The following is a 24,898-nucleotide window of genomic DNA, read 5'->3' as shown; positions in this document are numbered from 1 at the left end:
TTCAAGGCTAATAGAACCCTGTGATGGAGACACATTTATCCCCATTGCACAGGTGAGCAAACTGGGGATTTGCGAGGTAAAGAGCAAATCTCACAACCAGTGAGTGGTTAAAATCCAAATCTGCTTTATTCCAAAGCCCGAGTCCCCCACAATGACTGCACGTACAAAGTCACCGACTGGTAGACTAGCGGGGCTGGTCTATCAGGGAAGGCTGGACCACCAGCCGCAGTCCGGATCGCGACTGCGGGCCGGGTACACGCGGGAAAACCGGCGACGCGTGCGCAGTGCAGTGGCGGCGCCCCCTGCAGGCGGCGCGCAGGGGGCAGCGGTGGCGAGAGGGCCCTCAGTGCGCCTGCGCGCTCGTGGAGGTGTTGGCGGTGCCCGGCGGAGGCTCGGCTGTTATTCGCGTGGCGGGCGCGGCCATGGCGCAGCCGGGGAAGCTGCTGAAGGAGCAGAAGTACGACCGGCAGCTGAGGTGAGGGCCTCACCAAGCCGCGCGGGCGGCCCAGCCGGCTCCTGTGCGTCCGGGCCGGGCCTAAGTGAGCGGGCGGCGCGGTCGGGCCTCCCCCAGGCCTCCCGCCGGGCCGGCCGGGCGTGCGGGGCTCGGGGCTCCGGCTTGGGGCCGGGGGTGCTCCTCGCGGGCCGGACCCTCCTCCCCCAGGGGGCGCGCGCCCCCCGCCACGCGGTGCGCGGTTGGAGGCGCGGTGTCCCCGGGTCCGCCGGGTCGCCAGGGCGGCTGCAGGCCCCGCCTCGCCGCGCTCGGGCTGCTGGTTTTGCTGAATGGGGGGATCGGGACTACCCCGTCCCGGCCGTGAGAGCGTTAGGTGTTGTTCTAAGCCAGCGGTGGAAATAGCACGCTCGTCTCATAGCATAGCCTGTGTAATTATACATTATCTAGTAGCCACATTGAACAGAAAAGGAATCGGGTGAAATTAATTTTAATCATACAGTTTGTTTAACCCCATATATCCAAAATATTACCGTTTCAACACGTAATCAATATAAAAAAGTTATTAGGGATATTTTACTTTTTTTTCATACTGTCTTCGTTATCCGGCGTTTTACACATCTCAATTCGCACTAGCCTCATTTGTGGTGCACAGTAGCCACATGTGGCTAATGGCCAATGGACACTGCAGGTCTCAGGCACCTTCTTGGCTACTTCTTCTCCCTTGCTTTTTCTCCTTACACTCCTCCTTCCTTATTTATTGAGCATCTTCTGTGTGTTAAGGCGGTGGTAGTAACAAAAACGCTTGTCTCTTCCCTCCTTTCTGGAGCCCCCAAACCAGGAGAAGTTACAGTATGTCCCTAGGGGGCTGGAACTCACCTTTGCGTCTACAGCCTAGTGCTGTATACAGGGGCTTTAGGGGCTCAATTCTGAGAGCAGCCTTGAAGGCAGACATTCTCTGTTTTATAGATGGGGACACTGAGTCTTGGAGAAGTTAGATAGCTTGCCCGGAGTCTCTCTGTTTGAGCCAGAAGGTAAGCCAGGAGGCTTCTCAGAGCTGGTACCCAGTCACATCACTGCTCTCTAGCTTCTGCGGAAAGAAGCAAGGTGGTAGAGCCTTTGTAACCAACTTGTGTTCTCTTGTAAATTCTTCGAGTTCCTTGTGTTTAGAATGTGGGTGTAACCGTACATGATAGAGCTGAGAAGATATTTTAGGTTACTGAGTAACTGTAAAAAAGAGTTTTTGCTAAGTCCAATCCATTTAAGGACCAAACTTTACCTTTTATAGTGAGAACTGGTTATTAGTTTTGAAGTGTCAGAGGGAAGCAGTTGAAAGCAAAGTTGTGCAGCCAGCAAACAGACAAGAAGGCCCTGCTTTCTTTCATTAGGCCAGCAAGAGTAGAGAGGATTGGTTTCTTGTTGGGCCCTTTCTTGAAACATGTTACCTAGAGCTTCATCAGTATTCTCTTAGGCTCGCTCTCCAACTACCCAAGAATCCATCAACCAAATACGTCAGGTGTCTTCTGTGTGCCCTACTTCCATAGAGAAACAAGTGTTTCAAGTCTGTCTGGTTCTTTTAGGCTATTCCTCCATTCATTTGACAGCTGTTCAGTGATCACTTACTTTGGGCAAGGCATTGTGCCAGGCATTGGGGCTCCAGTGGTGGATATAGGGAGTGGTCTGGGCCCTACTGGAGCTTAGAGTGGAATGGAGAGAGAGGTGTTCAGCAAATAAAGAAACCAAATGAGGCAGTTAAACTTGTGATATGCTCTGGAGGATATCAGGGCTGCATACACAGTAAGAGAGAATCTGCTTTAGATCAGGTGACAGGGAAGGCACGTTAAAGGCTGTCAGTCCTCCAGGCTATGGCATTTTTCTAATGATTTGGGCCCCCTCTGTGCTTCCTATACTGACAAGAAAAGATGATCTGGTTAATAGGTTTTCTGGGTGGAAGTGACCAGGTTAGCTCAGGTGTCAAGATACATGTGTGATCATCTACCTTGCCCTGTTAATGATATGCCGGTGTGAATCAGGTTTTAGCATATATTTCTAATCCTTATTACATCTTTTTGTTTGTTAATGTATACATTTATTAATCATGCTATTAGAATGTTCATCTGGTATTATATTTTAAAGCACTCCTGTAAAAGTCGATATGAGGCTTTTCAGATGATAATTCAGTTTTCTTGGTAAGGCTCTTGCTTACTCTTGCAGATGTCACAGTGATAAATCCAATGTCACAATCTTAAATACACTAGATCCATGTAACTTAAGGAGAAATGAGATAGAGAACAGAATAGGTTTTAAATCCAAGGTACTTCTTTAATTTTAATGAGTATATCTAAAGACTTTCTGTTCTCTAAGTTATCTAAAAGAGTGAGGGACAAGAAGCTGCAAGACAAAGTTTCTAGTTCTGAGTTGACCGCCCCCCATGCAAGGGATCAACCTGTCTGAGTTGTAGGTTACTCAGCTACATAAACCCCAGAACAGCTCCTGCTGTTCCTGCCTCACATTTGCCAGGGTTATCCTGTCGGTTATTCTGTGCAAGAGCACTTTAAAGATCGAAGATCACCACTCAAATAAGACAGTTGTATTTTCATGAAAGTTTTTTAAGTGTAGAATTTGTGTCTTGTTTTGTAGGTTGTGGGGTGATCATGGGCAAGAGGCTTTAGAGTCCGCTCATGTTTGCCTAATAAATGCGACAGCAACAGGAACTGAAATTCTTAAAAACTTGGTACTACCAGGTAATGTAGTTTGGTGGTTGTGTTCTCAATTTACTTCTTTAAGGTTTTGAACTAGAAATATATATTCTTGACTGACTCTGTTTTTGTCTCCCAGGTATTGGTTCGTTTACAATTATTGATGGAAATCAGGTCAGCGGAGAAGATGCTGGAAATAAGTATGTTTTATTCTTTTCAAATATATGCATGTTAGGGAACGCAGTGCACTGTCACAGGAGAGAGGCCTAAATCCCAGCTTTACCTTCTCAATCAGGGTGCCATGACTCCCAAGTGGAAATAATCCCTGTGTTTGGGATTATGGCAAGGGTGAAGTGAGTTAATATAGGTAAAATGCTAGCACGGTGTCTGGAAAATAGGCCATTAATAAAAGGTACCCATCATTACTGTCTTTATTGTCATTGTTAATGCAAAGGAGTAGTCATTATTCCTTTATTTGTGAACTCTGGACACTTCCTAAGTCCTTGCATTGATTCCTACATGTTAGTTTATAACTAACGATAACAATATTTTTGGATGACAAGAATAATGAAAACCACCTTTTATTTGTGGTGTCTTTTAAGCTTAGTCCAGGTATCTCTCTCTACACTATACTGTCTCTATAAAAATGCTATTTTAAAGATGGCCTGTATATCATTCTTTAAACATGATCATGTTTAGACTTTGAGAGCATTCCCAAATCTGGATTTCAAGCTTGCCTTTTCAGGGACTTGGAGTTGGGGAGCTCTCGTTATGTTGGTCAGAATACAACAATGAGTAAATACAAGGAAAATCAGAATTTGGTTCATGCAGAGCTTAGATATCTTTTCTTTGGATGATAGTATATCCACAACACAACCCTTTTATTGGTATCTGTAAAGAAAAATTCCTGTTATCTTTGCTTACTTGTTTAGTTAGAGCAGGCTGTGATAAGAATAAAGTTTCTTTTTCTTATGGAGCCACTGAGCTTGTGGTACAAAAGGGCACCCCGACTCTGATTAGCAACCTTAGATCTGGGCCTTGAGACCTGTTGAGGGCATGCATGGGAAGAAACCTGAATAAATCTGTTATAGTTATCTGCAGAAGCAAACGGTTCAGGATAGCATTTCCCAAGTGTGGTCTGTGGAACACTGCTTCTGGGACTGTTACTAACTGCTAAATGGGCAAATGAATTCCATGGACACATGAGTTTTGGAAATGGGTCAAATGAAGTTAAACATTTTTTTTACGGTGATATATTTTATTTATTGTTATTGAGATATAATTAACATATAACATTATATTAGTCTCAGGTATACAACATAATGATTTGACTTTTGTATAGTGAAATGATCACCACGATAAATCTAGTTAACATCCGTCACCATACATAGTTATAGAATTTTTTTGTCTTGTGATGAGAACTTTTAAGATCTACTCTCTTAGCAACTTTCAAATATGCAATACAGTGTTACTAATTATAGTCGTCATTAATGTACATTACATCCCATGACATTTATTTTGTAGCTGGAAGTTTGTACCTTTAGACTCCCTTCACCCATTTAGCCCACCCCCCAACATTTTTTAATATAAGACTTCAAGATCATGTGTACCCCAACTAGAAGGACCTGCAACTAAGGTATACAACTGTGTACCGGCAGGGGGCGGGGGGGTTGGGGAGATAAAGCAGAGAGGAAAAAAAAAAAAGATTGGCAACAGTTGTTAGCCCGGGTGCCAATCTTTAAAAAAAAAAAAAAAGGACGTGTGTATTATGTAGGTTGTGAATTTTCAAGAGGGAAATATAACATATGGTGTTTTCAAGCCAGGGAACCCTTTTCTCTCAGAGCATTTCGTGAAATTCATATTCTGTGGTACACACTTTGGAAAACATTGATTTATTAGCCTATCTTTGATTACAAGTTTCGTCCAGTTTTCTTCCTCCAGGAAGGCTGTTACAATCTGTAGTCAAAATATAGTTTGTTTCATACTATGAATGAAATACGCCTGGAATTACAAATAATATTTCCTTTATAGTCTAAGAAGCCATTAATTTTTTTTTATTATTCTATTTTAGTTTTTTCCTTCAAAGAAGCAGTATTGGCAAGGTAAACAATCAGTTTGTTATAGAATAAATATAGTTGTGCATGGGCATCTAATGATGCCATTATGTTTTGATTGCTTGAAAAACTTTTACTTTAAAAGAGCCTATTGTTTCTCTGAGAAAAAAGCTAATTTTTTTCTGATCTTGTAAATCTTTATATGCTTGGTAGTTTAAGAACTTAGAAGTAGTGTCTGTATTTTACACTGTATCGTGTATTAAAGCTAAATGTTGAGTGATGTTACTGTTTAGAGGATAGAATATTCTGGTTAACCAAATTTTTAACTAAGAGTTAGCCAGCAAATCCTTCATTTTTGTATTTCAATTAAAAATCTTACAAAGTCATGTTAGTTAACTTAGTACAGTATTCTGAATGGAAATGACTGTCTTTAATGATGGACCTCTCCTGTATATGATTGTAAATGTGGGAGGTTAGAGTAAATCTGAGCTTGATCCAGGATATCCCCGCCTGCTGCCCAGGGTTTTTGGTCATTTGCCTGATCAGAAAAGTAGAGTGCAAATAATGTAGTCATTTAAGAACTCTGTTTAGCTCTGTTTTAAGTAATATTCTGGTTGAGTCTCAGTTTGAATACTATGAAAAGAAAGTTGTCATACCTATGCATGAAATTTGGATAGTTTTATATGGTGTTTGCCTGACCTGTAAATCGAGAGGTTACATATTAACCAGATTTTTTCTAATTCAAGTTAAATGCTTTATTTTTAAAAAGAACCGAGCTCAAGCTGCCATGGAATTCTTACAAGAATTAAATAATGATGTCTCTGGAAGTTTTGTGGAAGAGGTATGTGTATACGTTATTATTTCTGTGTAGTAATGTAATTTTTTAATCATTCAAAGCCCTAGGAATTTAGAATTTTGAACTTTGTATCATTTATGTTTAGTTGATAGTTGAATTACTTTAACATTGGTGTCTAGCACGTTGCCTCATTTGTTCTAAATAGCTTAACTGTTTCTGCCATGTTTAATATGATTGTGAAATTGTTGGATTTTTTTCCTCTGTCCCATTTAGAGTCCAGAAAACCTTCTAGACAATGATCCTTCATTTTTCTGTAGGTTTACCATTGTGGTTGCAACTCAGCTTCCTGAAAGGTAAATTTTTATGTTAATATGTTTTTATTTTACTCTCTTATTAGATTTGCATAGTTTTGTTTTCTCTGCAGAGTCTATGGTTTCTAACATTCTTAAACTCCATAGAAACCTTTAATTGAAAGCACTTACAAATCTCTAGCATCAAAAAGATAGAGAAGAGAAAAATATTGAGATGTGAAACTTTTTGATATATTTAGAGCAGTTAAATTGAACATTGGTTATTTTTTAGTGAAAAAAACTGGTTGGAATTAATTGTCGGGAGTGCATAGGCGTGTGTACAAGGGTTTTATAAATATTTTCCTCTTTATCATGGAATTGTTAGGAAGTGTCTTTCAGTAACATTCTCCCTAATGCAAAAGATGAGGCTTTCATATCCCTCTCGTCCAAAAGATAGACTTTCTTTGAGACTGCAACCTTGTGGAATTGCTTGCTTTTCATTGTGTCTTTGACCCTCTTATGTAAATGCAATAGATGTATCTTTGCATTTATTATTTAGTAAGAAAGTTGCTTTATTTTAAGGCATTTTCATGTTTGGCATATATTCATTTGCTTATGTTCTTATTTATTGTGCTTTCCTTTACAGTACATTACTACGTTTAGCAGATGTCCTGTGGAATTCCCAAATCCCTCTTTTGGTCTGTAGGACATATGGACTAGTTGGTTATATGAGGATCATTATAAAAGAACATCCAGGTAAGATTGTTGCACATATGGGGCTTGCTGTTGGTTGCTGTAGCTATAATTTTGGAAACCTGATAATTTAGAAAGTCAATTTTAAATTACAAAGCAGATTTGTAGCAGCAACTCCAGTTATAGGTTCAAAGTGGCGATCAAAATCAATAGGCTTTAATCTAATATTTCCTTTACTTAGCATTATAGAAGGATACAAAGCAGGAGATACAACAGGTACAGCTTCTTCATCCTATGAGGAGGCCCCGCAGCTATGCAAATACCTAGCTTGTTTTTGCCTCCTAACCCACATAGGGCATGTATGGGCTGCCATAGGCAAGAGCCAAGGTATTGTAGGTCACACTGACACATAGAGGTCACTTCACCTTTTCCTCCACCAATCTTGCATTCCATTCTCATACCAGCCTTAGGCTTCTCCAGTTCAGGTACAATTGCACACAACAAGCAAGGCATTCACCTAACTACTGTTCCAAGGAAACAGTATTATAGGAGACTGAAGTCATTCATAGGCAGTCTTGCATCAGCTCAAGGCTTATATTAACCCTTCACTTACAAAATTTTAATCTTAAGTCATCAGGAAAATTTCATTCAGTACTCATTCATTGCTCTGAGCCAGGTGCTCTGCTAGTGCAGTGAAAGCCATTGGCATTAGTAGCATCACTGAGGAGTAGTATCTGCTTGGGCAGTTAGGGAGTGAGTTGTGAGGATAAGCTTCTGGCCGGTGGTGCTGGGCCATTTAAGAGTTGTAAGTGGGAGAGTGACAGGGTAAAAACTTTGTTTTAAATGGGTCACTCTGAAGCTGCGTGGAGAACAAATGGATTTGAAGAGGCAAAGATTGGAGGCAAGGGTTGCTGTTAGGAGTGGTCTAGGTGAGAGAGAGAGCGCAAGGGAGAGAGCGTCCCTGACTGAGAGCAGATGTTACAAGGATAGGAAAGAGGGGTAGATAATAACGAAGGTTAATATTGTTAATTGTGTGTCTGCATTTATGTGGATTATTTCATTTAGTCTTTCCAAAATCCTTATAAGGTAGATACTATCTATTTTTTACCTATTTTTTACAGATTAGGATGCAGCATAGAGAGATTAAGTTATTTGCCTAAGGTTACGCAGCAAGCAAGTGACAGAGTTGAGCCTAGAACTCCTCTATGTGGAGGCTGTGTACGAAGTGACATCAGGATGTGGGGAGTGCTGATGCTGGGCCAAGAAAGCAAGAAGTCGAGGGTGACCATCAGGTTTCTAGGGAAGAGGTCTAGGTAGATGGTGATGCCGTCTGTTGGAAGACCAGAGGGGGAAGAAGGGTAGGTTGTTAGGTGCTATCTGAACACACATTTGATCAGTTTTGATCTTTTCCAGTTATAATGAAATTCTGCTCTAAAAGAATCTTGGTTTTACTTTTATTAAAATTATAGTCCACTTACGATTTATGCGTTTCATAAAATGTAAATGTATATGTAAACTTACCTCAAAAAAAATTTACCTTAAAAAATGAAACAGTGAAAAAACCCTGTAGGCCCTATACTCACTTAAAAATTATAGATTTCCTAAGTTCCTATAATGTATTGTGTTGTCAGCAATATCAATAAAGAAGTAAGTTTATATTTTGCACTCATTTGTTTCACAGTAATCGAATCTCATCCAGACAATGCATTAGAGGATCTACGGCTGGATAAGCCATTTCCTGAGCTGAGAGAACATTTTCAGTCTTATGATTTGGAGCATATGGAAAAAAAGGTTGGTAGTGTTTGTGACCTTCCATTTACAGACAGACTTAAAGCATTTTTTTAACATAAGATTTTCAGATTACACCAAAATGAGAAGATACTGTAAACCTCCATATTCCTGTCATCCAGATTACATAATAATATTGTACCTAATTTGTTTTAAATAAATCTATTTTTCCCTAAAATGACGAAAAAATTTTTTATTGATGAAAAGTTCATTAACTGAACATATCTGTATAATCAACACCCAGGTCAAGAAATTGGACGTTAACATATCCCAGAAGCCCTCTTGATGGCCCTTTCCTAAACAAATAGATGTGCTTTTTAAAATAGTTTGAGGGCTGACCTGGTGGCATAATGGTTAAGTTTGTGTGCCCCACTTTGGTGGCCTGGGGTTCACAGATTGGGATCCCAGGTGTGGACCTACACACCACTCATCAAGCCATGCTGTGGTGGCATCCCACATACAAAATACAGGAAGATTGGCACAGATTGCTCAGGGCCAATCTTCCTCACCAAACAAATAAAATAAAATTAGTTAAGGGGCCGGCCCGGTGGCGCAGTGGTTAAGCGCACATGTTCCGCTTCAGTGGCCTGGGGTTCACTGGTTCGAATCCCGGGTGTGGACATGGCACTGCTTGGCAAGCCATGCTGTGGTAGGCGTCCCACATATAAAGTAGAGGAAGATGGGCACGGATGTTAGCTCAGGGCCAGCCTTCCTCAGCAAAAAGAGGAGGATTGGCAGATGTTAGCTCAGGGCTAGTCTTCCTCAAAAAAAATAAATAAATAAAATAAAATTAGCTTGAATTTGGCATGGATGTTTGTTGAAATTGATTCCTCGTAAAATTTAGTTTTAGTGTTTGAGAATTACCAAGGCAACCGCATAGTTCATTATAATAATAATGATATTTATAACAGACTATATAATTTAAGGAGTGTATTTATTTTTTCCTACCTACGTATTAATTAAAATGCAGGTATTTGGTTCATCAGAAGGCACGGAGAAGATCCTCTTTTCTTAGTCTTGGATTCGTATCTGAAATCAAGAGATTTGAGCTTTATTTTCGGGTGGCAGTCTCTGAGACTGTTTCTTAATGATGAAATGGGGACAATCATAGTACATACCTGGCATTTTAGGATTAAAATGGACACTGCCTTGGGGCCGGCCCAGTGGCACAGCGGTTAAGTGCGCACGTTCCGCTTCGGTGGCCCGGGGTTCGCCGGTTCGGATCCCAGGTGTGGACATGGCACTGCTTGTCAAGCCATGCTGTGGTAGGCATCCCACGTATAAAGTAGAGGAAGATGGGCATGGATGTTAGTTAGCTCAGGGCCGGTCTTCCTCAGCAAAAAGAGGAGGATTGGCGGCAGATATTAGCTCAGGGCTAATCTTTCTCAAAAAAAAAGACACTGCCTCTAAAAAAATTTGTAAGGCAATTTTTATTAACCCAGTTCACTTTTCTCCATTTATTATTCCACATATACAGGGAGATGATCATAAATATTGTTGAATTTGTTGAAAATGAGATGGTGTAGTGAAGAATAATGTTAACTAATTAATGTTAACTAATACCAACATTTTCTTTTATTTTTCTCATTTTTAGGACCATAGCCACACTCCGTGGATTGTGATCGTAGCTAAATATTTAGCACAGTGGTATAGTGAAGTATGTCCTTCCTTTAAAAAAAGAAATTCCATATGTGACTGTATTTTCAATTATTTATAAAGGATTTCACTGGAGGGGGGTGGGAGATTAATTGTTTTCTTTACATGGTCATAGGGCAGGTGGGTGCTTTTCAGTTTAAATCTAGCAGTTCTTCTTTTGATACTAATATTTTTATTGACAAAATGATATTTGAATGTTATTGTGATATTTAAATGTTATTCTGAAACTGGCTGTGGGGAATGAATGTAGAGAAATGGCCCAGAGTTTCTGTTTTCTATCAAGTCACCCTCTGATTTTAGTGAGGTATATGTTTGCTGATAAAATGGCATATAGATGGGAGAATGGGGAAACTTTGGACTCTCAATTTCCATTTTGATTTTTTATAACTAGATTTAAAAATTTTTTAACCAATTTAGACAAATGGACGAATACCTAAAACGTATAAAGAAAAAGAAGACTTCAGAGATTTGATTAGACAAGGTAAGATTATGGGATGTGACTAAATCTATAAAGTTTGAAAAGCAAACTGCTTGAAGGTAATGTTTATTGGATTTCAGTCAACACCTTTGTCAGATGATGCCATCTTGAGCTTTTATTTTTCCTCAGAGGAGGATTAGGAACCACTTGTAGTTTTAAGAATAACTAATGATAAGCCATATTTCTTCCTAATTTTCAACATCCAATCTTCATTTCAGACTATGACAAGGTTATTTCCATAGTGTTGGGGGGAGAGAAGGAGTGAGAAGGAAAGGGCTATTGTTTGCAAACCAATTTCTTTGTAAATAGGAATTCTGAAGAATGAAAATGGGGCTCCAGAAGATGAAGAGAATTTTGAAGAAGCTATTAAAAATGTGAACACAGCACTAAATACAACTCAGGTATTAAAAGAGTTGCTGAGGAATTCATATAAGAAAGGTGCTTTCTGGGGTCCTCGTATGTGAAATAGTTGATTTTAAATTTAAGATAATATTTTCTAAATTGTATAGTTGGTTAGAAATTAATATCTATAATACAGATTGAATTTTGTCTTAATAAGATTCTCTATTGTCCTTGTTAAAATGGATGTCAGTGCTTCAGCATATATCAGTGATGCAATGATTTATATAAATTATTTAAAGTACATGATTTGTGAATAGTAACAGTTTGGGGGTAGGAATTATGTAATAAAGGTGGTATTTTACTAGTCCAAAATAGTTTTCCCTGAAAAGTTAATCTTACCCTGCATTTGCTTTCGACAGTAATTATTTGGATGTAATAGAGGATATTCTTAATGACGTTGTATGACTTAAAAATTATTTGGAAGATAACCCAGTTTAGATGCCCCTTGTTTTGTTGTTGAAGTCTGGCCAGTGAGTTTTTTGGGAAACTTTGGAGTAACACAGCTGATAGTTTAAGTTAGAGTTTTGGTATAATTTAAAACAGTTAAGGGGCCGGCCTGATGGCACAGCAGTTAAGTTCGCACGTTCCATTTCTCGGCGGCCCAGGGTTCGCCGCTTCTGATTCCAGGTGTGGATATGGCACCGCTTGGCAAAAGCCATGTTGTGGTAGGCGTCCCACATATAAAGTAGAGGAAGATGGGCACGGATGTTAGCTCAGGGCCAGTCTTCCTCAGCAGAAAGAGGAGGATTGGCAGCAGATGTTAGCTCAGGGCTAATCTTCCTCAAAAAAGAAAAAAAGAAAGAAAAAAAACCCATCAAAAAATGCTGCCTTTCAAGTTAGGAAAGGACTTAAGCTGTCATTACAAACTTTTTGGAGACAGTGGGGTAGTACTGCTGAGTGACTAAAAGTGTGTGCTTTGTGAATCAGTTTTCTGGGGTGATGAAAATTGTCTATGTCTTAATTGAGGTGATGGTTAAAAGTATGTGTATAATTATCAAAACACATCAAATTGTACATTTGAAATCTGTGCATTTCACTGAATGTACAATTTACCCCAATTAAAAAAAACAAACAATGTTCTCATGGCTGGGGGACAGTGAACTAAGCAAACAGATAAAATTAGAACAGAACACAGGTGCTGTGAACAAAATTAGAGCAGAACACAGGGGTAGAGCATGATGGGGGAGGGGGGTCTGGGATTGGGCCAAGCCGGGGAGACCCTCAAAGAGTAAGCAGAAGCCTGAGTGAAGTGATGTGCAGGGATCTGATGGAAGGGCTTTGCAGGCTGAGGAAGCACATGTGCAAAGGCCCAGAAGTGGGATGAAGCTTGGCATTTGTTCATGAGTCAGTAAGGAAGCCAGTGTGACTGGAGTGAAGTAAAGAAGGGGGAAAGTGATGGGAGGGATTTCAGTTTGGGGAGGGAGAAAAGGCCAGAGCATAATGGTCTTGCAGGCCATTGAAGCGTTTTGAGCAGGGGAGTGGAGTGACCTGATTTATATTTCTAAAAAATCATTCTGGCTCTTGTGGGGAGAACAGACTGTGGGGGACTGGGCGTGGAAGCAGAGACACCAGTTAGGAGGTTACCAGTAAGAAATTTCTTTTTTCCACACAACAGTAGAACCAAACACTACAGTTTCTAAAGTTTTTGTTGACGTATTAAAAGTCCTTAATTTAACTATCTGGTTTTTGTCAGAGTGGTTGTCTCTTTTGACATCCCTAATTAGGGTGTAAAGGTTTCAGTTTTTGACAAGATGGAAAAACATAAAGGACTACAGATCTAGCTTGGTATTAATGTCTATAATCTTTGTTATATCTTCAACTGTAACTATATAAAAAGATTTACTTTGGCTCCTCCTTTACTCCATTTATGATGTACAAGAACAGGTCAATCTTTAATGCTAACACGAGTGGGCAGGAGGGGACTTTGTTCTATTCTCTCTTTCTCCATCAAATCTCCATCTAGTACTGATTCTAAATAAAAGTCTAAGCGAATCAGAAGTTTGTATTTGATTGCAATTTGAGAATTCAAAGAACTTGTTTGAAGGAATAGCAGTGAAAATCCAGGTGGGCAAATTCTTCACCTAAGTAAATGTTTGTTCCTTTGTTAGATCCCAAGCAGTATTGAAGATATATTTAATGATGATCGCTGCATAAATATCACCAAACAGGTAACAACAGCAACAAATAAAAATTGTGCTCCTTAAACCTTAAGGTCAAATTCAAATGCCACTTAATATTTTTTTTCTTATTCTTTTAGACTCCATCATTTTGGATTTTAGCTCGTGCTTTAAAAGAATTTGTGGCCAAAGAGGGTCAAGGAAATTTACCTGTTCGAGGCACAATTCCTGATATGATCGCAGATTCAGGCAAATATATAAAACTGCAAAATGTGTAAGTCACTGTTTTCAAACTTTGTAACAGAAAAATTAATCTGTTTATATTAGAGATGAACATATTTTACCAGTCTATCAGAAATCAAATGAAAGTCTGTTATAATCTCATTGCTTTAAAAGTAAGCTAAAGGGCTGGCCCAGTGGCTCAGCGGTTAAGTGTGCATGTTCTGCTTCAGCGGCCCGGGGTTCACTGGTTTGGATCCCGGGTGTGGACATGGCACCGCTTGTCAAGCCACGCTGTGGTAGGCATCCCACGTATAAAGTAGAGGAAGATGGGCACGGATGTTAGCTGAGGGCCAGGCTTCCTCAGCAAAAAAAGAGGAGGACTGGCAGTATAGTTAGCTCAAGGCTAATCTTCCTCAAAAAAAAAAAGTAAGCTAAAGAACTTAGGAGGCAGATTTTTTTCTTAATAGGTTTTACTTTTTAAAATATTAGTTTTAGGTTCACAGGAAAATTCAGCAGAAAGTGCAGAGAGTTCCCATATACCCCCTAGGGGGCAGATTTTTTCTTACATATTTCATGATAAAACCTAACATTTGGGTACTTAACTGTGCTATGAACTGTTCTGTGTATTAACTAATTTAATATTTACAATATCCCTATGAAAGAGATACTGTTATTGTCCCAGTTTTATGGATGAATACAGCTGGTAAATGGTAGAACCAGGATTTGAATCCATGAAACCCAGCTCCATATTCTTTTTTTTTTTAAAGATTTTACTTTTCCTTTTTCTCCCCAAAGGCTCCCGGTACATAGTTGTGTATTTTTGGTTGTGGGTCCTTCCAGTTGTGGCATGTGGGATGCCGCCTCAGCATGGCTTGATGAGCGGTGCCATATCCGTGCCCAGGGTTCGAACTGGTGAAACCCTGGGCTACCGAAGCAGAGCACACGAACTGAACCACTCAGCCACGGGGCCAGCCCCTCCATATTCTTAACCATGGCTCTATTCTGCCTTTTATCTGTAACTTAAAACTTTGAAGTCTTTGGATGAACTTTTTATCATTAATGTTTCATAATTTAAAGAGTTCATGACTATAGACAGACACCTCCTATCCAGGTATCACTAGCCGGAACCCAGATAGACTGTCATAAGGATGGGTCTCAATGGATATTACCCTTGTGGAGTTCGGGCATGGTGCTGATGAATCCAGGGCTGCTGGCTTGGTTTCCTCAAGGGCCAGATAATGTCACACAAAGAAGATCTCTGTTCCCCTAGACAGATTATACTCTTCATCTCAGTCAGTGTCTAACAAATCTTTGTTGTCCTAGCCTAAAAGTTCAACTGCTTAAAACTTGGGAAAAGTCAACTGAGGATAGAAACAAGTATGACCTCACATTGGTGGTGGTCAGCTTAACACTGATCATTTTTAGAGGGTGAAAATGTAAATAGACTTAAAAGTTTTACATGAATTTGTTGACAGTTCTGAAGTATTTAACTTTCCTTGGACTTGACTTCAAGAGACAAATCATGTTCTTGAGTAACATATTTTGTTAGGTTCTGTGTCAGAGAGGCATGGATCATGGACCCCTCTAAGAGTGCCGTTTTTAAGTTGGGTGCTGTTAATTGTAGAGGGAGCCCAGGTATCGGTGGATTCCAAGAGTCCATCACCAACGCTGGGATGATCCCCAACCGCTAACAGGTGCTGCTGGCAGCATTTCTGTGGCATTTTCACATTTTGTATGTTGCCAGACCAGTGTTTTTTCATGAAAAAGAAAAATTTTTTGTTTGCTTCATGGTGATATTTAAATTTTGCTAATTTTAAAATTTGCTAATAGTAACTTTGTGGTGTTCTTTTCCAGTTACCGTGAAAAAGCAAAGAAAGATGCTGCTGCTGTGGGTAATCATGTTGCCAAATTGCTGCAGTCTATCGGCCAGGTAAGCTGCTGGGCACACTGCTTGTGATGGACAGTGTGGCTCCCTATAGGCCTGAGTGCGTAACTCCAGCCAACAGTGGCACTGGCTCTGTGCTGCTTTAGAAGGATCTCTCACTTGCCTGCCTAATGAGAAAGCCTGTCATCAGGAAAGAAGGTGTTTTTACAGTGCTCTCTCAGCACTTGGAGAAAGCCTCTCTGTCTCACAGTGATTTTTGTGCTGCACCCTCTGTTAACCTTGTCTGTTATCCTGTGGCAAAACCTGCGTTTATCTCTTTACAGGCACCAGAGTCCATTTCAGAGAAAGAATTAAAATTACTCTGTAAGTCCCCTTGAATTAGTTTCCTTATTTTGCTTGATAAAAATGTGCCATAGGAAATGTTCCCAGGAATTATAAATAGTTGAAATTTTAAATTTTCCATGGTCCTAATGATAGAGATAATTGGGTAAAGGTTTTTTTTTTCTCATAATATAATAAATGGAGAGGGAGACTGAGTCAGAGGTAGAGCATTTCCATCTATGGCAATGCTAAAAAGACATGAAGCTCAATTAATTGAAAATTGTCATTAATATAGAATAATTTTCAGTTTATTAATTTTAAATAATTTGGGAAGGTTTTATCTGAAGACTTTGGGTGTGAAGTCTTGAGCCACATGTACATTGACAGTATTGGTTTAAATACTCGTTTTGATCTGTGTTAAATGACTATAATGGAATTAAGTATTTTGCCATCTTGTTTCGGAGCAGCTAGGCTCCTGGGGTCTTCTCGATAACTGCTCAGTAGGCCCGAAGTGTTCTCTTATTTAAGAGTTAAAGAGGAATACAATCTGTTTCATATGCTGTTTGAAGATTTTTCCCTGTAGCTCCTGCCCCTAGTTTCTGCAAAAGTCTGTATTTCGCGTGCTTCCCAGCCTTGAAATATATTTATCCCAGTTCTCCATTTTGTGATTCTTCCACAATGTTTGTTTAGGCTTAATTTTAATGTTTGTTCCACTACTAATCTTGTACCTTGTTTCTGCACTAGTGTTTGTTCTACAAGACTGTATGAGACTAGATTAAAAGCTGGATGTTGGGTATTTGAGGGTTTATTATTCTGTTCTCTCTACTTTGGGGTATGTTTAAAAATTTCCATAATACAAAGTTTAAAAAAAAAAAGTCTTGCATATACCAAGAGCACAATATACAGGACACTCTCCTTTAGGTCTACTTATTCTAATAATAATGATAATTATGATGATGATGATAATAATGATAAAAACTACTATTCATTGAGCCCTATCAGGCATTGTGCTAGGTGTGCACTTTACACAGTTGCACACTGGATCCACAGAACAACTCAGAGGTGAACAGTATTGTCTCCATTTTATAAATAGGGATGATCTGAGGCTCAGAGGGATGCCATCATGTACTTATTCAGTGCTGAACTGGTTGTAGCGCCAAGGACATGAATATTAGATGACTTATGTTCTAGTGTCTTCTCTGCTACCATTAGAGCCAAATAGAAGACATCTTTACATTTCCATGTCTGTGAAGAATGTACACACAATTTTCTGCTCGTAAAGTGACCTGTGGTTTAGAGTATTCACGTGTCTTGACCGTATACTTATGTCTTTCCTGTGTTCAGGCAGCAATTCTGCATTTCTTCGCGTAGTAAGATGTCGATCCTTAGCTGAAGAATATGGCTTGGATACAGTTAACAAGGATGAAATTAGTAAGTATAATAACCTTTTGATGCTAGTTTATTAATTTTAAAGATATAAATATTTTGTGTATAATAGTATTGTTTGGTGATAACAGAAATATTTATACTTTAAATGTTATTCTATAAACCTATCCAAGTAGTCCTATTTCAAAATATAAAACTTAGTGTATACATAAACCCATATTTAGGTCACTAAGTTGCGTGATATGTAGAAGAGCAAAAGTCAGCATGTTACTACTTTAGTAGAGATTATGTGACTAGGTAACAGTCTGTAAGACCACTGGGTTTTATCTTAATGTAGCTCCCTTTATTTTACTATTATTTATCATTTTCTACTTTATTGTCACAAAATTTTGTGATAAAATTGCCTTGTGTCCTGAAACTTGAGTAAATAAGTAAATTCAGTCCTGCATTGTTTTTATGTTGTAAATTACCCATATTACACTAAAATTTTTTTTTCCTTTCAGTTTCCAGCATGGACAATCCAGATAATGAGATAGTATTATACTTAATGTTACGGGCTGTTGATAGGTTTCATAAACAACATGGTAGATATCCAGGTAAGAATAGCAATTGAATTATCAAATATAATAAAATCTGGAATGAACACAATTTAAATTGAGTTAAAACTTAAAGTGTTCTCGGGGTGTTTACAATAGTGGTGCTTGAATTTTACATTATAAACAGTTTAGTTCATCTCAGGGAGGAATTACCATTTGTTCTTTTAAGTGTAACTATTTGCAAATAGTTTTTGATTCTAAAGTATAACGGGAATGTTGGTTGAATGCATGTAGAAGAAAACTTTTTATTCTGTCAGTTTCCATAATTTACCTTTAAGACTCCCACTGAGTTCAATTCAGTGGAATAGGAAAGCCACAAGAAGTATGCTAGTGACTTCTGAAGTCAGAACTCTGAAGATGTAGGGATTTCTTTGTTCAGTATCTATTTTATGTTATCTGTAAATGTAGTACTTGGGGAATTGGCATAATCTCAAAGATCTTCAGTTGCCCAGAATACTTTTAAGATGTTAATTTTAATTGAGCAGGATTATTGCATAGCAGTATAGTCTAGGTATATCATAAAACCGCCTGCCCCTACTGATGTAGTATGCCTACCAAGGTATAGTCTTAATGAGCAAGCTTACCAGAAGAAAGAAGAGGAATAAACAACAAATGTATATTGCTTTATTTGTATTATTTGGTTAGAACATATTTTTTGTTATCTCTTATATAACAAACCATCCCAAAATTTAGTAGCTTAAAACAATAAATTGTTATGTTGTGATTTTGAGGATTGGTTTGGCTCAGTTAGGCAGTTCTCACTGGGAAGAGGGGATCTCGTGGAGTTGCATGACGCCTGGGGCTGGAGTCATCCTGAAGGCTTGACTGACTTAGACATCCAAGGAGACCTTTTCACTCGTGTGTCTGGCACTTGAGTCAGGATAGTTGGAACTGCTGGGGGCTGGTCAGGCATTTCTCTCCACGTGGCTAGCTAGGGCTTCCTTTTAGCATGGCAGTCCTAGGGTAGACTTCTTGCATGGTGGCTGGCTTCCCCAGAGTTAACGTGCCAAAATATCCAAGTGGAAGTTATAGGGCTTTTTATGACTTAGCCTTGGAAGTCACACAGCATCGCTTATGTCATGTTCTGTTGGTTTCACAGGGCCAGCTTAGATTAAGAGTGGGAGGGGACTACACGAGGGCAGGAAGGGGTGTTCATTGGGGAGCCATCTTGGGAGACTAGCTACCAGATAGAGCACAGGCTTTGGAGTTAAACCTAGGTTCAAATCCAAGCTCTATCACTTATTATCTCTTGGCCTTGGGTGGGTCACTATTTCCTTCCAAGTCTCAGTTTCTCATTTATGCAATGGTGATAATAGTATCTACTCTTAGATTGTAAGGGTGAAGTATGTGATGTATGAAGATCACTTAACACATTGTCTAGCACCTGGTAAGTATTCAATAAAGAGGAGGTATTACTGTTACGAGGAAGAGTAGTGATGATAGTTTTTAAACCAGAGGGGTTAAAAAATCTTGATTTATTTATAGTACCTGAATGTTACAGGAATTATATTTTTCCTTCCAGTAGTAATAATAATAATAGCTCACCTTTGGAGACATTATAGTTTAATCATGAAGAACTCCCTGGGCTTATATCTCAGTTTTGCTATACATGAGCTAATAACTCAGGCAAATAACTTAATCTGTCTGTGCCTCAGTTTTCTCATTTGTGAAATGGGGATAATAATAGTAATGACTTCATAGGGTTGTTGTGAGGATTAAATCAATTAATATATATGGTACTTAGAACAAATGTTACCTATTATAGCTTTATGTCCTCAGTGTCATTTAATCTTCTGGAAATAGATAATAAACACCACAATTTTTACAAAGGGTATAAATAGGACATTACTTGCTCATTCATTCAGTTCTATCAAATAATTATTGAGTACCAAGTGTGTGCCAGATCCTCTAGATACTGGGTATGGAGCAGTGAATAAAGCAGACTTATCAAATTCAAATTTTAAATAGGTTTTAGATAGTTTCTTTGTTACAGGTTTGTGATATTTGCAAATACTGGTCTCATACTTGCCATTATTTTTGTTTTTACTTTCACACCTTACTGTTTTGACTAGAACACCTGAAACTGGATTAAATAAAGGTGGTAGCCATTAATTTTGAATTCCTTATTTATTTTAATGAAAACTAATTTACCTATATATTTTTAGGGGTATCTAACTATCAAGTTGAAGAAGATATAGGAAAGTTGAAGTCTTGTCTCACTGGCTTCCTTCAGGAATATGGATTATCTGTAATGGTGAAAGATGATTATGTCCACGAATTGTGAGTATTTTTTAGGGCATATGAGAGACAATACCTGTCCTGTCGTAAGCTAATCTAAGTTCCTGTCTCCATCCTTTCCTGTAGTTGCCGATACGGAGCTGCTGAGCCACACACCATTGCTGCGTTCTTAGGGGGTGAGTTCCATAGATGAGAAGACTGTCATCTGTTGTCATAGACTACAGTTACGAACTTTTGTTTTCTTAGCTATTTTAACTAGGGAGGTCAGTGAAGCAGGATGTTTTATTAAGTGGCACAATGCTATTATGTGCCCTCACTTCTTTCAGGTCTTTGTTTAAATCTTACCTTCCCTGTGAGGCCTTCTCTGACTCCCTGATTTAAAACTGAGTCCCTCCTCTTACACTGGGATCCCCGCTTCCTTGCTTTTTTTCATTAGCACTTAAGGGGCATTTGACATACTATACATTTTACTTACTTATCTCTCCCTTGCTACTAAAAAGTAAGATCCATGAGGGCAAGGGTTTTTGTCTGTGGATCCCTTCTGTACCCCAATGCCTAGAACAGTATCTGGTATGTAGCAGAGTCTCAAATTTTATTGAATCAGTGAATGTCTGTGAAAGATGAAGCTTCAGATTATAAAAGAGGAAGAATTCTTTTTCTTGGTAGTTTTTTGTTTTTTCTATTCTTTGTTCTGTTTTGAGTAGTTAGAGCAGTCTGTCAGTATTTAATATAGATTCTTTCCAAATTGTGAATGTATTTAGAACAAATATACCTTTACTCCCTTTTTATTATAAAAGTAAAACGGGCACAAGGTAAAATTCAAATGCAACAGAAGGGTGTCCTTTGAGAATCTTTTCTGCTTATATGTATCCTTTAAAAAAGTGCAATCAGCTATACTACTGTTTTGACTTTTTTTACTTAATATATCTTGCCAATCTTTCTATACCACCCTAATTAAAAATACCTCATTCTTTTAAACTGTGGCATACTATTCCAAGGTGTGAATGTATAGGACAAACTTTTATTTCCTTTAATAACAGTTAGAAAAATTGTTTTTTGCTTTGATATGACTCAGTAAGCTATGTCTGTTTTGAATTACTTTTAAACACCTTTGCTTTTAAAAAGGAAAGGTTTTCTTTACAAAATTGAGTATTTTTACATAACTCTTGAAATTTACCTTTTTCAAAGATTTGCTTTTCTCCTTTTTCCTTGCAGGAGCTGCTGCTCAAGAGGTTATCAAAATAATCACCAAACAATTTGTAATTTTTAATAATACTTACATTTACAGTGGCATGTCACAAACGTCAGCAACTTTCCAGTTGTAGAATAAGCACCCTGTGTAGTTTGTTAGTGATTGAAATTGTAATTGCCTTCAGGTTGTGCTCTAGTCTGTCAAGTTCTGCTAAGGGAGAACTGTTAAATTGTTTCTTTAATAAACATTATTCTCATTTGTAATAATGCAGTCTTGTTGTTTGGAGGGGAGGGGAAAGGAAGCAGTCATTTTCTCAGAGAATAAAAGCTACCCATTTCTAATTGAGTTCAGTATTTCTGGCTTGCTATTTCAAAGTTATCTTAGAAATCTTTTGTGTTTCATTAGAAATAGCTTAAAATAGTTTTCTTACATAAGTCTTAAATCATGAATTTAAGCTATGTGCAGATTTTAGCTACGAACATCTTACGACCATCACTGGTTGGTAAAAGTAATGGAATTTTAAAAGACAGGTATTTCAGATACATAGTTTTATCAGAAAACAAGGACCGGATACAACGCGGAGGGAAGGTTGTGCGCGAGGACTGAGGGCCGGGCGGGCCTCCCCGCCCCCCATGCCTGGGCACGTGCTGCCACGCGAGCCCCGTGCCCACCGTCCCAGAGCCCGAGCCGGCTCTCCTAACTCGGGTGAATGCCCGTCTGGGCAATGGAAGCCCTAAAAACAGGGGGTGGTGAGATTAGATGATTTCCCCTTCAAGTAGTGACTCCCCACTGCTAAAGACCCCACATCCACACCCTTGCTACTCGCCTGCCCGTGGGAACGTCGTGGAAGAGAAGCCGACCCAGAGACGCCGCGTGGGGGGGTGGGGCGGGCGGCCGGAAGTCCCGCCCTGCGGAAGTGCGTGTGGCCGGGTCGGCGGGAAAACGGGTCAGGCGGCGTCGTCGTAGGAAGGCAGCAAGGGAGAAAGCGGGGGAGTCCAAGCGCTGTGACTTGAGGGTAAAGGCCACGGCTGCTGCTCCCTGCGCCTTCGGGGCCTGCCCAGGCCCGCCTTGGGACCGTTCCGTCGTGGCAGGCGGCCTGCGGCCGGGGTGGCCCTTATAGCGGCCAGGATGCGGGTCGCCCCGCTGTTCCCTTCTTAACTGGCCTACGTGAGGGGATGGGTTGAGCAGGGGCGAGGGGCCTTCCTGAGGAGGCCGCAGTCCCCGCAGCCTCTGGCAAAGCGATTGTCACGTACCACTTAGGCCTCTGGGGGCTGGCGGTTTCCGACCCGATTGTGCTTGAGCATAGCCGGGCCTCCCCAGCTGATTCTGATGTAGGCAAGGGTGGGAGCCACGGGGACATCGGTTCTCGGGTCGAGGCGGCCCCTGAGGGAAGGGCGCGGTACCTGGGCTGCCTTTGGGGCCCTCCCGCTACCGAAGAGTCGCCTGCGGTGGGGCCCGACGGCGCGTTTAACCGGCGCGGTCCTCACAGGGGCTGGGGAACGCTCTCGGAGGAGCCCGAGGGGCCGCTGCGGAAGGAGTTCTTCCGGCCCTTTAGGTGAGCGGGCCGTGCGGGGATGAGCGCGGATGAGGAAGCGGCGGAGGGGCCTCGCCGCCTCAGAAAGCTCGTGCGCCGGGTTCCGTGGACGCTGGGGCGGGGTGACGAGTGTGGGCGCGGAACGGCGGCGCCAGCCTGCCGCGGGCCAAGGCGCTCGTGTGGCGGCGTGAACCCGCTCCGGGCGCCCCCGTCTTGTTTCCTGGTCCGATTGACGCTTATTTCTCAATGTCGACAATGTAGTCATGGCAGTTAGTAGGATTTTCAGCCCCCCCCAGCCTTACACAGAAAGATAGCATTTATCTTTCAGGTATTTGGGGGGATATTTAGATTTCTGAAGCTTTTCATGTTAACGTTTTCTAAGCCAAGTAAAAGAGTTCAGCTAGTTTTCTTGCTTAAATTTGGATTTGAGTTAAACAGTACTATTTTTGGAAGTAGATTGAGTGGATCCTGTAAATGGGGTAGTTTCTTCCTGTTACCTGGAAAAATCTTTTTTTTTTTCCTGTGAAAATACAGTAAATCATTTTGGAATCTTGTCGTTCATTACAATTTGCATCTTCACTAAATTACTGAAAATAATACTCTGCTTTATCGGACAGATGGTTTTGTTCTTGGGAATAGACTGTATTTTATAATTTTAAGTATAATTTTTAAATTATCAGTCCCTTGAAAGTTACTGTCCTTTGCTGTGGATGGTTTTAAGCACTTAGCTAGAAAGTAGATGACTTGTGTAACTCTACTAGGTACTTGGCAAACTTTAAATTTACTGTGCAAAGTAACCATTTATTAGAAAACGGTATAAGAAAGACAAAGGGGAATAGACGGTAGTGTGTTTTGTCAGTTTCGATTTCAAGACATTTATATTTAAAAATTATATCCCTCTTTAAAAATAAAATTGTATTAAAAAGCAGAATAGATTGACTGATTAAAACTAAGAGAATAGTCCTTAAATTCCTTCACAAAGCAAAAACCTCCACATGTGATACAGTAGTCCATTTTTTTAGCAGTCTGTTTTTTAATTTAGTCTTCCTTTTCCAAATCTTTACCCATTTGCCTGAAGGTAATGCATGTTTACATATGGGAGACAGTATACTGGGGCGTAAGAGTGTAGGGCCCGGCCTCAGGTTTTCTTGGCAGCTCTGGCACTTGCTAGCTGTTTGAACTTGGGCAAATTGTTTACCCTCTCATCATCTGACTTTATCCTTATTGCTTCCCCGTAGGGTTGCTGTAAAGATTAAAAAGATAATGTTTGTAAGGTTTATAGAACAGAGCCTGGCCTATGATAGGACTTGTGGAAAGTCAGAAGCTTTTATTATTGTAAAAATTGTGAAAAATAGAAAACAGTGGAATAAAACACCATAGAGCCACCAGCTAAAGAATGCAATTGTCAGCATGTTCCTGTTTTTCAACTAGTTTTTATGTTTGCCTCTACATCATTGGGATCATGCTGTAGATAAAATTTTTGTCTTGCTCTTTTTGATTAACATTGTAACAGAAGCATTTTTCCTTGCTATTAAACATTTAGAGTAAACATCAAGGTTCTTGTAACCGTATCCTGTGGATGTACTATAATGTACCTAACCAGTCTTCTTTTAATGAGATATTTAGGTTTAAAAATGGCAAAGCTAGTATGTATTTGTACATTACTTTATTAAAAATTCTCACATTTACTATTAAAAATTTTTTGTTTGGGAATTTTTGTTTTCATTTTGAGAGTGGGAATTTTTGTTTTCATTTTGAGAGTGAGAATTAAAAATAGAAAGGATAGTTAGGTATCTCCCTTGAACCACATAGTGTTGGAGTAAATAATTTTGGAGTTCTGTGAGTCCTAATTTATTGTTCTAAGAAGTTAATTGGAATCTGTTACATTTTTCTAAAAAATCGGTTTAACATTTTAAAGGATATGAGAAGCCATTTCAGCGTTGCCAGTTATTTTTAAAATTCTTCTAACAAATGATATATAAACAAAGATTTAAGCTCAATAGTGGAATACTGTGTTGAAAGAACCATGGATTGTTAGAAAAATTTTTAGTATTAAACTTAGCTTGTTAAGAGAAATGCTATTCCAAAGTGTGTGTTCAACTT

At 39.6% G+C, this 24,898-nt stretch overlaps 2 protein-coding genes across 15 annotated transcripts in view; both read left to right on the top strand.

Moving 5' to 3' along the window:
* Positions 1-303: 303 nt before the first annotated feature.
* NAE1 (NEDD8 activating enzyme E1 subunit 1) lies at positions 304-21,527 on the top strand. 3 transcript variants are annotated; one of them, XM_070500598.1, is made up of 21 exons: positions 311-475; positions 1,418-1,482; positions 3,089-3,192; positions 3,287-3,347; positions 5,219-5,249; positions 5,971-6,042; positions 6,271-6,350; positions 6,934-7,043; positions 8,662-8,771; positions 10,363-10,425; positions 10,842-10,905; positions 11,212-11,303; positions 13,413-13,472; positions 13,562-13,695; positions 15,498-15,573; positions 15,852-15,891; positions 17,194-17,280; positions 17,739-17,831; positions 19,997-20,111; positions 20,196-20,245; positions 21,285-21,527. In XM_070500598.1, the coding sequence occupies exons 6-21, from the start codon at positions 5,989-5,991 to the stop codon at positions 21,392-21,394; spliced, it is 1,338 nt and encodes a 445-aa protein (XP_070356699.1). In that variant the 5' UTR covers positions 311-475; positions 1,418-1,482; positions 3,089-3,192; positions 3,287-3,347; positions 5,219-5,249; positions 5,971-5,988; the 3' UTR covers positions 21,395-21,527. The 3 variants fall into 3 exon arrangements, with proteins under 3 accessions (XP_014709798.1, XP_070356699.1, XP_070356700.1); XM_014854312.3 differs by lacking the exon at positions 1,418-1,482 and having other exon boundaries at positions 304-475; XM_070500599.1 differs by lacking the exons at positions 1,418-1,482; positions 3,089-3,192 and having other exon boundaries at positions 320-475.
* Positions 21,528-22,192: 665 nt separating this feature from the next.
* The window catches only part of TERB1 (telomere repeat binding bouquet formation protein 1), a 44,543-nt gene continuing 41,837 nt past the window's right edge, over positions 22,193-24,898 (top strand). For 8 of the 12 annotated variants that reach the window (XM_070500596.1, XM_044761156.2, XM_070500597.1 and 5 more), the window contains exon 1: positions 22,206-22,816. The gene's annotated coding sequence lies outside the window, so the exon portion shown is untranslated. Of the gene's footprint in view, positions 22,817-24,898 lie in introns of all 12 variants that reach the window. The other 4 variants (XM_044761157.2, XM_044761161.2, XM_044761158.2 and 1 more) reach the window with 4 other exon arrangements.

The sequence above is a fragment of the Equus asinus genome, chromosome 28 (assembly GCF_041296235.1).
Source record: "Equus asinus isolate D_3611 breed Donkey chromosome 28, EquAss-T2T_v2, whole genome shotgun sequence".
NCBI lineage: Eukaryota > Metazoa > Chordata > Mammalia > Perissodactyla > Equidae > Equus > Equus asinus.
This window is presented reverse-complemented; position numbering and strand designations above follow the sequence as displayed.

Bases quoted from the DNA above. Each gene is read 5' to 3' on its own strand.
- NAE1 (XM_014854312.3), top strand. From the start codon at position 423: ATGGCGCAGCCGGGGAAGCTGCTGAAGGAGCAGAAGTACGACCGGCAG. The intron at 3,193-3,286 runs GTAATGTAGTTT...TTTGTCTCCCAG, and splicing joins TAAAAACTTGGTACTACCAG to GTATTGGTTCGTTTACAATT. The intron at 17,832-19,996 runs GTAAGAATAGCA...ATATATTTTTAG, and splicing joins ACAACATGGTAGATATCCAG to GGGTATCTAACTATCAAGTT.